This window comes from Venustampulla echinocandica (assembly GCF_003357145.1).
Source record: "Venustampulla echinocandica strain BP 5553 chromosome Unknown scaffold_1, whole genome shotgun sequence".
Lineage (NCBI taxonomy): Eukaryota > Fungi > Ascomycota > Leotiomycetes > Helotiales > Pleuroascaceae > Venustampulla > Venustampulla echinocandica.
Window position 1 is genome coordinate 2,377,596 of NW_022474206.1, and position 11,889 is coordinate 2,389,484.

The window sequence follows — 11,889 nt, forward strand, 5'->3', positions numbered from 1 at the left end:
ATTACCGGCTCGTCGGCTCCTTAATTTGACGTTTGCCAACTGATGTGCCGCTATGTTGGAGCAGAGGAAGGCTGGCATCGTCGAGCTGTTGTTGGTGATCGGTGAAGCGGCCGCACGCTAGCGAGCTGTCGCGACGTTCAAAGCATGGCGAATTATTTTTCAACTTCAACGAGGCTACGATTCTCGATCCAACTTCCACGGCACGGGCAAACTTAATTCGCAATCATGTCAGCAGAAAAGCGCCCCGCGGGGGATGACTTTAACTCATCCCAGATGGTCGTGAAGAGGCCGAATCTGGGAAAGGACAGTAAGGCTGTAGCTGTGGTCAATGGATCCGCAGCCAATGGCGCGCTCATCCAGGCGGTACGTACGGATGTGGACGATGCAGGAGCGCCATACTAAAGCTTCGTTGAAAGCCATTTGACTGATAATGATGAATTAGGTACCGCGGACGAGTTCGTTGCAGGCTCCAGTGATGGAACTCACGGGTCATTCTGGAGAGGTTTTCTGCGCCAAGTTCGATCCCAATGGTAATTATATTGCTTCGGGTTCGATGGACAGATCAATCAGTAGGTGAACTCCTTTATTTTACTTGGGGGAAATTAATCTGACGCGCAATAGTGCTTTGGAGGACTTATGGATCCTGTGAGAACTACGGAATCTTGCATGGCCACAAAGGCGCAGTCCTCGATTTGCACTGGTCGCGGGATTCACGGGTGTTATTTTCCGCTTCTGCAGATATGCATCTTGCAAGTTGGGATCTTGAGACGGGCACGAGGATACGAAGGCATGTGGGCCACGAGGAGGTGGTGAATACAATGGATATCAGCAAACGAGGCGAAGAACTACTCATTAGCGGCTCCGATGATGGATATATCGGGATATGGGATCCTCGAACGAAGGCTGCGGTCGACTTTATTGAGACGGAATTTCCTGTCACAGCTGTTGCGTTGGCTGAGGCCGGAAACGAGATATACTCAGGCGGGATCGACAATGATATCAAGGTGTGGGATATGAGGCGGAAGGCTGTGGTTTACTCTATGCTTGGCCATACGGATACGATTTCCTCCCTTCGAATCTCCCCCGATTCCCAGTCGTTGCTATCGAATTCCATGGATTCGACCGTACAGACTTGGGACATCAGGCCGTTTGCACCCACCGAGCGGCATATCCGAACCTTCGACGGAGCTCCAGCGGGCCTGGAGAAGAATCTCATCTCGGCCAGTTGGGATTCTGATGGAAAAAAGATTGCTGCTGGTGCGGGAGACGGGACTGCTGTGATATGGAACAGTGAGACTGGCAAGATGTTATACAAACTGCCCGGACACAAGGGCACTGTGAACTGCGCGGAATTCTCGCCCTCTTCAGATCCTATCAGTAAGTATTGGGAATTTTCAAATCGACATGGAATAATCAGCTAACATGTCATAGTCCTCTCCGGCTCTTCGGATCGCAATCTACTGCTAGGGGAGCTAAAGTGAGACGCCTCGGAATTATTGGGACACTTTCGAGTGTCACCGCTTCTGCGCGCAATACAGACTCTCAAGTTAGGGAGAAGACTTGTAGAAATTATGGAGCAATGTCGATTAAAATCAACGGCCGACAGGGAATTGGGTGACGTTAATCTGGAAGGAGTCGCGGCGTTCTATATGCGTCTCAGGATCCAATGCATTCAGAAACATCACGGTCATGTGTGGGTGCACATTCAAGAGCATAAACTTGCTTACCTTGTAGGAGTAAGATGGATAGGCCGAGTCTATATACCCTGATACAGTTCGTATGCCGTTACGGATAAATTAGCCAAAATCTTTTAACGCAAAAGGCGAGCATCTGATAGCCCCATAAACGGGTCACTCCGGTGCTAATATACCTCATACTTTCGCTACTCGCTCCTGTGCACGTACTGTAGTATATATGTCTTTTTCTTTTGCGATGTTCCTATTCCCCAACGACCTATATGCCTGTGTACCTTACATATATATACCTTGGAAGTACATCCTAAGATTATTCTTTGGGCATAATTCAGCCTTGGGCCTATTTTATTTCGTTTACACTTTCCCCCGTAAGCGTCGCCTATCTATCCATGCTGGCGAGACACCCGCGCTAAGCTGCATAACGGGGGCTTTGGGGCTTCAGGCGATCGGCACGACGGGATTCATTTAGAGTTGAGTCGGCATCCATGCAGGCTACACAAAGTTTTTCGATTTATGGTGCTACTGCTCCGAAGCACAGAGTAGATACGGTAGTACGAAGGTAAGTATAGACAATGTCTTCTAGGCCCGTCGGGCATCCTGAGCCGCTTACTTCGCAACGGTTAGGATTGGGATGCGCTGTGACCTTATTAATAGTGCTACTACTTTGTTGTGCCAATTGTCCCCAATCCCGAGGCCCCAAACTTCACAAGCTCAGACGGAGGGAGAATCTGTGGCGCAACTAGTAGTACTGTACTCTCTGGTGCAGCGACAAGGGGCTTTGGCAACCAAGTGATTTGGTGACAGGCGACGCTGCCATCATCATGAAACAACGTCTGAGCTCGCCTTTTTCCCACCGTAAGGGGTCGCGAAACTGCATCAAACCCGATCTGTCACAAGTTATGCTCCTTGGTGCGGCTATTACTGGTTACAGGCTGCTGGTCAAAGCTGAGTGGCCTTGACCGTGACGAGGCCGTGGCTTTGGTTGGGTTGATGGCCGATGTTTGGTGGCCGTTGCAACTTGCAGTTCGCAGCTTGCATCCAGCCTCCAGTCCTCTCCCCTTCCATGAGCACCAACTAGCAGCGGGTGGTACCTTTCATGTGCCAACACACGTCTCGGTCACTGTCACTCCCTCCAGATCTGCGCTGTCTGTCTGCTCGTCTGCGTGTTTGCATTGTTGACCAGCGAGTCTCGTCCAATTCCTTTTCACCTACGGAGTACCGTCTTTTATTCAGTGTGTCGAATCCAGAGCGAACCTTCGAAACTCATCCGTCCCTGAGCGAGCCTCGGCCGGTGGTTTCGAGCCTTCTATTCTCCAGTCGTTCTCTTAGACCTCATTGTTTCCTATCTTGTTCTCGCCCAGTACATCGACTGGACCTCTCACAAAACCGTCATTCATTCTACAAATTATTTTAACGTCCCACTAAAGGAGACCACAAGCTCCTGACCTCTCGTTCGGCCGGCCACTCTCGACCTGCGCAGACCTATCTTACCGATTCCGGTATCGACCTCGAACTCGACTTGTTATTCGATCCCTATGCAGGGAACTCACAACACCCCTTGGTCGTGTTGACTGGCCTAGGTTCACGCGAAGGTCAATATTTTGGTGGACGTGTTGGCGGTCGCTGGCATAACAATCGGGCACCCCTACAACGACAATAATTTCACAGTGCAAGTCTGGAGTTTGGAAAAGCTGGTGCTCTTCTGAATGATATTAATTGAACTTTCAAACCGCAATGCCTTCCCACAACCAGGACAACCTCATGCGTCTCTCATCAAGAGAGTCGTCACAGCCAGCTCCATCTAGGATACAAAATATTCGAACAGGAGTCAGTCAGTTGTTTACGGGACGGTCGAGAGTTGGGGGGCCCAGGAGTCAAACCCCCCAGAGTCCCAAAACCCCGCGCTTAGCACTTGGCCTGGACAACTTTTCCTCAACAAGGCTTGTAATTCCATATCTTACTCGGTCAAATACAGTGTCTTCGCTGCCATACCACTCGCCGGTAAGACCCGACCACAATGGCCAACCTCCTGCAACTTCTAGGCCGAGCACCTCAACCTCTCGCCGACAGCGAACACAACGACCTCTCAATTCGACAACACTGCCTCGGGTACGCCGGCCAGCACGCAGACTTGTCGGGGTAGACCCCGCAGAGCAGCGTTTGGCAGAATTGGCACAATCTCGCAGGACACAGAGGAGGGCTAAGGCCCGAAAATCAGAAAGAAGATGTGCGCCGAAAATCAAAAACAGAACCATCCGGGCAAAGATTCTGAGCTGCTTCATATCCGGACTCGTACGTTCCTATCTCAAAAGCAAAACCTTCTACATACTGCATCCTAACAAATGAATAGTTCCTGACATTCGTACTCACAATCTACCTTGGACTAGCTTTGTCAAATCGGAATGAAAGCCAGGAATTTCACGTCTTATTAATCCTCGTTATTCTAATAACCACAATCTTCTTCTGCCATTCCTTAGTCCGACTATGCATGATGATCATGAACCCTCCCGCCGACGACGATCACCAGAATCAGAACCTACCAGGAATGGTCGGACCCGGAGGTTTTGCCAACCCAACAGTCCCGATCCAAGTTTCTCTCGCACGTGATGAGGAAGCAGCCGGTATCGAGAGTGAAGCGACCAAATTCCCACCTCCCGCTTATGGGTTATGGCGAGAATCAGTAGTATGTAGATATCATTCTCGTACAGGAAGTATAGGTTGCTGACTTTATGTAGCGGATGGATCCAAATCAGATTTTCTGGCAACGCAATGAGGTTGCAACTGCCCGACAAAACCCTTCTAGACACGGGGAAGAGCGCCCACCGACGGCCAATAGACCGCCTTCGTACATTTCTGATGATGGGGTTGATTATGTAGTGGAAGCGGCGCCGAGATCAACCGCTCCCACTACAGATGTTCCGTTACTTCCACATCCTTCGGAACGAGGCCGGATTGGGCCTATGTCGTCAAGTTAAGCCACGAACGGCAGTCTCGGAGATCGGCTAGATATAAGGCTGGATATTTGTTTGGGGTGTAGCAGGCGACCTGGGTTCAATATTGGCTTTTGCTTTTGGGAGTTAGGGCGAATATGAGATATATCCATGCGATGAAGCGCAGGGACATTTATAACGGCGTAATACTATGATCTATGTTATACCTACCTTGGTGCCTATGTATATAGAGCCTAGTGAAGCACTGGCATGGCTTCCAGAATACAGAATCCAGAAATTTGCTTATTGGATTGAGCGGACTAAAGTGCCTCGGTTGTTTGTACCGCATCCGAATCCGAGTTAAGGATGTACCCCAAAGGGCACTCGACAAAGAAAGAAAGCTCAAGGGGATGCGCGATAATATAGTACGAAGAAGTACGTAGAAGACCTGGTATTCGCGAACGACCCCAGTGATCCCGCTCTACGTCTGCCGCTCCTCTCCGTCTTTCTGTTTCCCCCCTTTCCTCGGCTTCCGCCCCGCTGTCCCCTCCGCCCTCTCCGCCCCCGACTCCGCCAATTCCGCCGCTGGATTTTCGGCGCTAAACCACATCCGCCCTAAGCCCGCCAGTCTAGCCGGTCGACTTTTCTTGGGTTCCCGTTCCACTCACTGCCGCTGCTGCCACTGCGCATTATTTGCCTTCAACAACAATCCACATCCACCGTTTTGCAGTCTAGTCCGCGCCGTTGTCTACGGAGGGTCGAAGGAAGTCGAGAGACGTTGCTGTTGTGAAGGAAGAAGGATAGCAGAAACCAAGCCAGAAACCAGAAACCAGTCTTTTGGAGCAAGGAACTTGTTCAGTAAGTCGGCCTCCCTCGTCGCGCTGTTCACAGAGCTTTCATTGCGTCCCGTTCCGAGCGCTGCGCTGCGCTGCAGGCGCCCTTCAGAGTGAATGGAATCCAGCAGACAAAGCAGAGGTTGCCACCTCAGCACTGCTCCTTGGCCGTGCGACAACACCACAACTCCCACGAGCGCCGACGTCTATAGGGTGCAAAAGCAGACTCCTGCTCGCATCACGACAGCCCCTCGAGTCGTACAAGATTCATGCATCCTGCAGCCTACTCCGATGCTTGTCATGCAACCCCAATCTTGTTGATCCTGGGTCGACAAAACCAACTTCATCTCAGCTTCGCTGCTGCCGCCGAACATGCCAGCCAGCATGGTCGAGGAATGGCTGCGATCTGGTCGAATCGAGGCGCCCCCTCACCGGTGCAAGAAGATCGTCCGGGAATGGGCAACTGAGGACGGCGCATTTGTGACGTGCTGTGCTGACGATGGAACCCAACAGACACATCTATTAATCGCCATGTCTTCACTTTCGCGTCGCGCTTGCTACAAGTGCGGTAATGTTGGCCACTATGCTGAAGTCTGCTCCTCCGCTGAGCGTCTTTGTTATAACTGTACGTAGCCGCTTACCTGCATATCCTTCCGCGGAGAGCTAACAAGTTTTTCTAGGCAAACAGCCAGGTGAGATTTAGCCCCTCGACGGCCAGTTGTTACTATCTCTCTAACCTACGACAGGGCATGAATCAAATGGATGCCCACTACCCAGAACTACCGAGGCAAAGCAATGCTATCACTGCCAGGGCTTGGGACATGTTCAGGCCGACTGCCCAACCCTACGTCTGAGTGGAGCCGGAACTAGTGGCCGCTGCTACAACTGCGGCCAGCCAGGACATTTGGCTGTATGTTATTATGAAAATAATATTTTCTTGGATGGATGCTGATGGTCTTTAGCGTTCCTGCCCAGCCCCGGCTGGTCAAGGACCTGTTGCGGGTGTTGGTCGCGGAGTTGGCGGTCCTCGTGGAGGGTATGGGGGAGGTTTTGCTCCTCGCGGTGGCTTTGCCGGTGGGCCTCGTCCCGCCACCTGCTACAAGTGTGGAGGACCAAACCACTTTGCTCGTGATTGCCAGGCCCAAGCTATGAAGTGCTATGCTTGTGGGAAGCTTGGACATATCTCTCGGTGGGTTGTTGATTTGCCTCGTGGAACTTCAAAGCTGACTCTCCATCCAGTGACTGCACCGCCCCCAACGGCGGGCCTTTGAACACCGCTGGAAAGACATGCTACCAATGCGGCGAGGCAGGCCACATTTCCAGAGACTGTAAGTGTTGTCATTTTCAAATGCTACCAGGAGCCCCTACTCTTTCGTGGCCGGTGCTCAGAAACCGAAACACTAACCTTTTCCCAGGTCCACAAAAGGCAACGAATGGTGATATTACTAACAACGAGGCCATCGACCTTGTTGTGGCTGCTGTAGCCGCTCCGGTTGCTCCGGTTGCCCCCGTCGCATAGATCCCTCCCGGGATCGTCACTTGACGGTAGGCCTCGATGAACTGCCGATCAGGTTGTGTAACTGGTCATCGATTTTCGTTTTATCGGTATTGGACAAAGTCATTCAACTCATCTACCACTCGTTTTGCATATGGGCTCGGCATGCGAAAAAGATCAACGTTTTCAACATTCACGGATTGCTTTTCTCGGCGCCTGGTCTTCCCATGTTTTCTGACACGAAAACCCCAAAAGCTTTTGCACAATATTCATCTCTTACCTTACGAACTGGTAACCCGGTAGAATACCCTTTTACAACCTTTACGTAGCATCCTAATTCTATGGTCCTCGGGTGGAGGTGTCTTGTCCTGGGCTGATGGGCAATGGGCACCCTTGGAATCAATCACATGGAGAGGCCGGAGGCGAAGGAAGGGATGGAGGTAGAAAGGAGAAGTGGACGGGCGAAGAAAAGATAAATGGATGGAGTAGTGGGGGAAAGACCGTCGATAGCATCGTGATATACACGAATCGAAGCTTTGAGTCTAAGTAATGAAGTTTCCAGAGAACTGCATCTGTTTGCTACCTACCTACCTAGGTACCTAGTAAGGTTAAGGTACTAAGTGCCTAGGATGCGGAAGAGGTTGCCTACGCATCGCACTCTATTCCCCCCTGTGACAGCTGTTGCCAAGCCAAGTGTCTTCAACGCTATAAGTTACAAGGTAATCTCATGTTGTTTGTTAAAAGAGTAGATATCCGGAGTCATGTTTGTACTTGTCCAATCTCCCGTGTTGAAGTTCCAACAGATGGTGTTGGCTTCCTGGATTATCTAAGCTAGCCGAATGCAGCACCCTCGAGTTACCCTGCCTGGGTCTCTCTTCATCCTCGCTCCTCAATCTTCAAACCCTCCCTGGAATCAACAAATTATATTCTGCACCTCAAACCATCACGCAAATGCCCGTTCCCCTTATCGAGGTCTAGCCCGCTATACGATTCATCCCGACAGTTGCCCTGGGTAGCCTTGTGACCTACGCTCTGCTTCGTTCATCTATAGGGGAGCCAGGGCTACGTATCCTGTGGCGTCTTAACAGTATATCTAACTTGTAATTCTATCTATCCAAGCTGTATAAGAGGGGGTAACGCCTTCAAGTCGGACGATCAGCTGTGCTTTTGTCATCTAACTGACACACGAGGTCCACAATATTTAGTCTTTGCTATCTTATCAACCTACAGCACTGACAACTTCGAGGATTTCACCGAGATTTGCGCATACGTCACAGGGAAGCTGTGAAGATGGGTGCGGCTTCAATTTGTGTTGCTGAGGAGGAGGTCTGTTGCTGCATACGCCCTTTTCATGGCACGACTGATGATGGCTAGACTGGTATCATGGAGATTGACGAAATTCAGGCTCACGGTGAGTCATTCTGATCCCTCCTGGTTAAAATTTCAATGGCATTGATTATACCAGGCATTGGAGCTACTGATATTGCCAAGTTGAAGGCCAACAATATCCACACCGTCGCGGTAAGTTATTAGTCTATGTTAGCATCTCTCATATGATTGGGCGCAATTGACTATTATTGGCATTTCCAGAGCTTGATCGCATGCACCACCAAGAGACTTCTCAAGATAAAGGGGTTCTCAGATATCAAGGTTGAGAAGATCAAGGAAGCGGCGAAGAAGATGGCTGTAAGTCAACGAAAAAAAGAGTGATATGGAACACTTTTAATGCCATACAGCCGACCGCTACTGGATTCATCACTGCTGCTGAGCTTGGTCAGGCGAGAAAGCGCTGCATTAGAATCTCAACTGGCAGCAAGCAACTGGATGCTTGCTTAAATGGGTATGTTTAGACTGGTATGCACTGGTACGACATCATCATTGACACCGAATAGTGGCTTTCAAACTATGAGCATTAGTGAAGTTTATGGGGAATTTAGTAAGTTAGAGTATTCGTTATGGCTCCTTAGGTCAGGACTGACTGCTTTCAAGGATGCGGCAAGACACAGCTTGCGCACACCATGTCTGTTATTGCTCAGCTTCCCATAGTAAGTTTTAGATAAGTAACCAAGAAATAATTACTGATAGACTTATAGGAGATGGGTGGAGCGGAAGGCAAGGTCGCATACATTGGTAAACTTAATTATTCCCTATTACCGTTTCATCCTAATCTTTCAAAGACACCGAAGGCACGTTCCGCCCCGAGAGAATCATGGAAATTGCGGAGCGCTTTGGTGGTGAGGTTCCTAGGTTTCCGTTTCCGTTTCCAGGTGCTAATGCAACAGTAGTCGACCCCGATCAAGCCTGCGAGAATATCGCTTACGCTCGTGCTCAAAACAGCGAAGTAGATCTCCTTTTGCTTCCCCTCATCCGGTTCTGACCCTGGCAGATGCAAACCGAATTGTTGGAGGGCCTCGCCTCAAATTTTACAACCAACGAATTCCGCCTGCTTGTAATCGATAGCGTTATGTCTCTATACCGCACCGATTACTCTGGACGTGGCGAGCTCTCAGAGCGCCAGCAAGCTCTGGGTGCATTCCTTCGCCGTGCTACACAGATGGCAGAGGAGTTTAATCTTGTTGTCTTGATGGTATGTTACTGTCTGCTTTCCACATAGTTCGGATTATAACAACATTTAGACAAACCAAGTCCAGTCTGATCCGGGTGCAAGTGCTCTTTTCGCGGGTGCGGATGGCCGTAAACCTGTCGGTGGCCATGTTCTTGCCCACGCTTCCACAACTAGACTCCTCCTTCGCAAGGGGCGTGGTGAGGAACGGGTGGCTAAAATTGTTGATTCGCCTGGTAAGACTTCAGCGCCCCGGGATAGTCATGAATGGTGCTAATGATTAAGTAGACTGTCCCGAACGTGAAGCAACGTATATTATTACCACGGGTGGCATTAATGACCCCGAAAAGGCTTAATCGCTTGACTTGCCTCGAGCTATCTCCATTGATCGAACAACATAACTTCTCTCTTCGCAAAACTGAACCATACATACGAAACCACAATCAACTCTCTGAGCTAACTTATACATACTTCTCAATATACGACAACCAGAACCGCGATATACCTGAACATATTCCGAGCTTGGAGCCTTGCTGGTGGAAGGAAAAGCATAAGATACCCATTTGGCTATTGCTAGTTCTCCCTTAAATATAAAACAATTTGCAACACGAACTTGCTGGAACTATTATGCTGCTATGCACCGGACTATACTGAACCAAGGCAAAAAGAGCACGGCATAAATTTAGACAAGCGCTCCCATGCTAACGTGAGACTTGGGGTGCCCATGAGAAGTCGGTACTTTCTAAAATACCTGTTAGATAGGTACCTCCTTATAGCTAGAGGCAGATTTTGACCATCCTAAGAAGATATCGGGTTAATATCATAGTGGAATCAGCATTCCCGCAGTTCTAGAGTAGTAGTTTTAGTTTTGGGGGGCTGGGCATCCCAGGGACCTCCTGATAGCGAAAAGGGGTTCGCTAAACGGGTCAGCCTGATACGCGAGGTGAGGCGATAAGGGCGAGTCCAAGAATTTCTTCGTAACCAAACTTTCAAGCCATCGACAATGCTCACCTTCGAACCTTGTTCAACGTCCTAACGTTTTCGCTCCTTCCACACGTTGGATGCTCAAGATATCTACGCAACCGGAATTATGATTTCGACAATAAAAGACTACACTATCCTCCCTCTTATCCTTCCCCAAACCCCCTCCTTTCCCGTCCAAGCGACACACACCCTCTACCTGCGACCTCACGCGCCGAAAATACCCACCGAGGCCGACGAACGCAGTCTCTTCCTCGTCAACATACCGATAGACACAACGCCAACACATCTCCGGGCCGTTTTTGCAAGCGTACTTGGGGGGGCAGGACGAGTTGAGGATGTGTTTATTGAAGGGGAGAAGGGAGTGCAACAATCTTCTACTCTAGCAATTGCACCGCCCAACGCAGGAGGGAGTAGGAAGCGCAAGCGTGGGAACGATGAGGACGATGCGGATGCGTCGGAGTATCCATTACCTGACCTCTGGGACAGAACACTTCATCGCAGTGGCAGCACGGCCGTTGTGGTTTTAGTGGACAACAAGAGTGTGGAGGCTGTGCTTAAAAGCATTCGGAAACTTCATAAATCGGGGAAGCAGGGAAGGTTTCCTGTTTGGGGCGCGGGCTTAGAAGATAAATTGGCTGCTCTGGGAAGTGCGCGGTATGAGGCCCATCATGCCTTGAGGTATCCGGACCCAACATCACTACAGGCGAATGTCGATGCCTTTATGACGGCGTTTAACGCGAGGGAGGAGAGCAAGAGGAGAGAGGATGCTAGGAAGAGGAGTGGCCCTGATGAGGAAGGATTTGTTACGGTGACGAGGGGAGGGCGTGCGGGACCGGCGAGGAGAGGCGAGGCAGAGGAGAAAAGAAAGGAGATGGAGGAACGGGAGGAGAAAAAGAGAAGGGAGATGGAGACCGGGGGTTTCTATAGGTTTCAAGTTAGGGAACGGAGGAAGAAGGAGCAGGGGGAACTGGTTAGGAGGTTTGAGGAGGATAAAAGGAGAGTGGAGAAGCTAAGGGAGGGAAAGGGAAAGAGGGGGTTAAGGCCTGAGAGTTGATTCGCCTCTTCTCTGTCTGTGTTTCGAGATACGAGTTGATGATTATGAACGCTTGGCCTCCCACCTATAACTGGGGATGAAGGTTCGTCTTATAGTTCTATTCTCAACCACCCTCTCATGCCTTCTGCCTGCTTTAACATGATGACTCCGCGGGGCCATAGTAGCGGTTTTTCACCAGCAAGCCGATCCCTGCTGTGGAGAATTGCGATGCCTACAAAAACCGCTATAACAAATCTTCTCAACTTGTCTGAAATGCCACACTCGCTGATCTTGAGTTGCTTGCTTTATGACTTTCAACCCTGTGCTTGCAATTTTGCTGACAGGTTTATCCTAGAT

At 50.1% G+C, this 11,889-nt stretch overlaps 5 protein-coding genes across 5 annotated transcripts; all 5 read left to right on the forward strand.

Annotated features, from left to right (window-relative positions):
• Positions 1 to 225: 225 nt before the first annotated feature.
• Positions 226 to 1,481, forward strand: BP5553_03306 (putative U5 snRNP-specific 40 kD protein; the record flags this gene model as incomplete). The annotated part of the gene is made up of 4 exons (XM_032011929.1): positions 226 to 363; positions 443 to 569; positions 622 to 1,377; positions 1,432 to 1,481. 4 exons carry the CDS (start codon positions 226 to 228, stop codon positions 1,479 to 1,481), a joined length of 1,071 nt encoding a protein of 356 aa, XP_031871622.1.
• Positions 1,482 to 3,428: 1,947 nt separating this feature from the next.
• On the forward strand, positions 3,429 to 4,669 carry BP5553_03307 (Uncharacterized protein; the record flags this gene model as incomplete). Its single annotated transcript, XM_032011930.1, has 3 exons — positions 3,429 to 3,986; positions 4,045 to 4,377; positions 4,430 to 4,669. 3 exons carry the CDS (start codon positions 3,429 to 3,431, stop codon positions 4,667 to 4,669), a joined length of 1,131 nt encoding a protein of 376 aa, XP_031871623.1.
• Positions 4,670 to 5,829: 1,160 nt separating this feature from the next.
• On the forward strand, positions 5,830 to 6,976 carry BP5553_03308 (uncharacterized protein; the record flags this gene model as incomplete). Its single annotated transcript, XM_032011931.1, has 6 exons — positions 5,830 to 6,082; positions 6,138 to 6,149; positions 6,204 to 6,367; positions 6,420 to 6,646; positions 6,697 to 6,785; positions 6,873 to 6,976. 6 exons carry the CDS (start codon positions 5,830 to 5,832, stop codon positions 6,974 to 6,976), a joined length of 849 nt encoding a protein of 282 aa, XP_031871624.1.
• A 1,266-nt stretch (positions 6,977 to 8,242) lies between these two features.
• On the forward strand, positions 8,243 to 9,871 carry BP5553_03309 (p-loop containing nucleoside triphosphate hydrolase; the record flags this gene model as incomplete). Its single annotated transcript, XM_032011932.1, has 12 exons — positions 8,243 to 8,278; positions 8,327 to 8,363; positions 8,418 to 8,473; positions 8,543 to 8,638; positions 8,689 to 8,792; positions 8,845 to 8,888; positions 8,942 to 8,997; positions 9,046 to 9,082; positions 9,130 to 9,293; positions 9,339 to 9,539; positions 9,589 to 9,751; positions 9,804 to 9,871. The coding sequence occupies 12 exons, from the start codon at positions 8,243 to 8,245 to the stop codon at positions 9,869 to 9,871; spliced, it is 1,062 nt and encodes a 353-aa protein (XP_031871625.1).
• Positions 9,872 to 10,605: 734 nt separating this feature from the next.
• On the forward strand, positions 10,606 to 11,553 carry BP5553_03310 (Uncharacterized protein; the record flags this gene model as incomplete). The annotated part of the gene is made up of 1 exon (XM_032011933.1): positions 10,606 to 11,553. One exon carries the CDS (start codon positions 10,606 to 10,608, stop codon positions 11,551 to 11,553), a length of 948 nt encoding a protein of 315 aa, XP_031871626.1.
• Between the last annotated feature and the right edge of the window lie 336 nt (positions 11,554 to 11,889).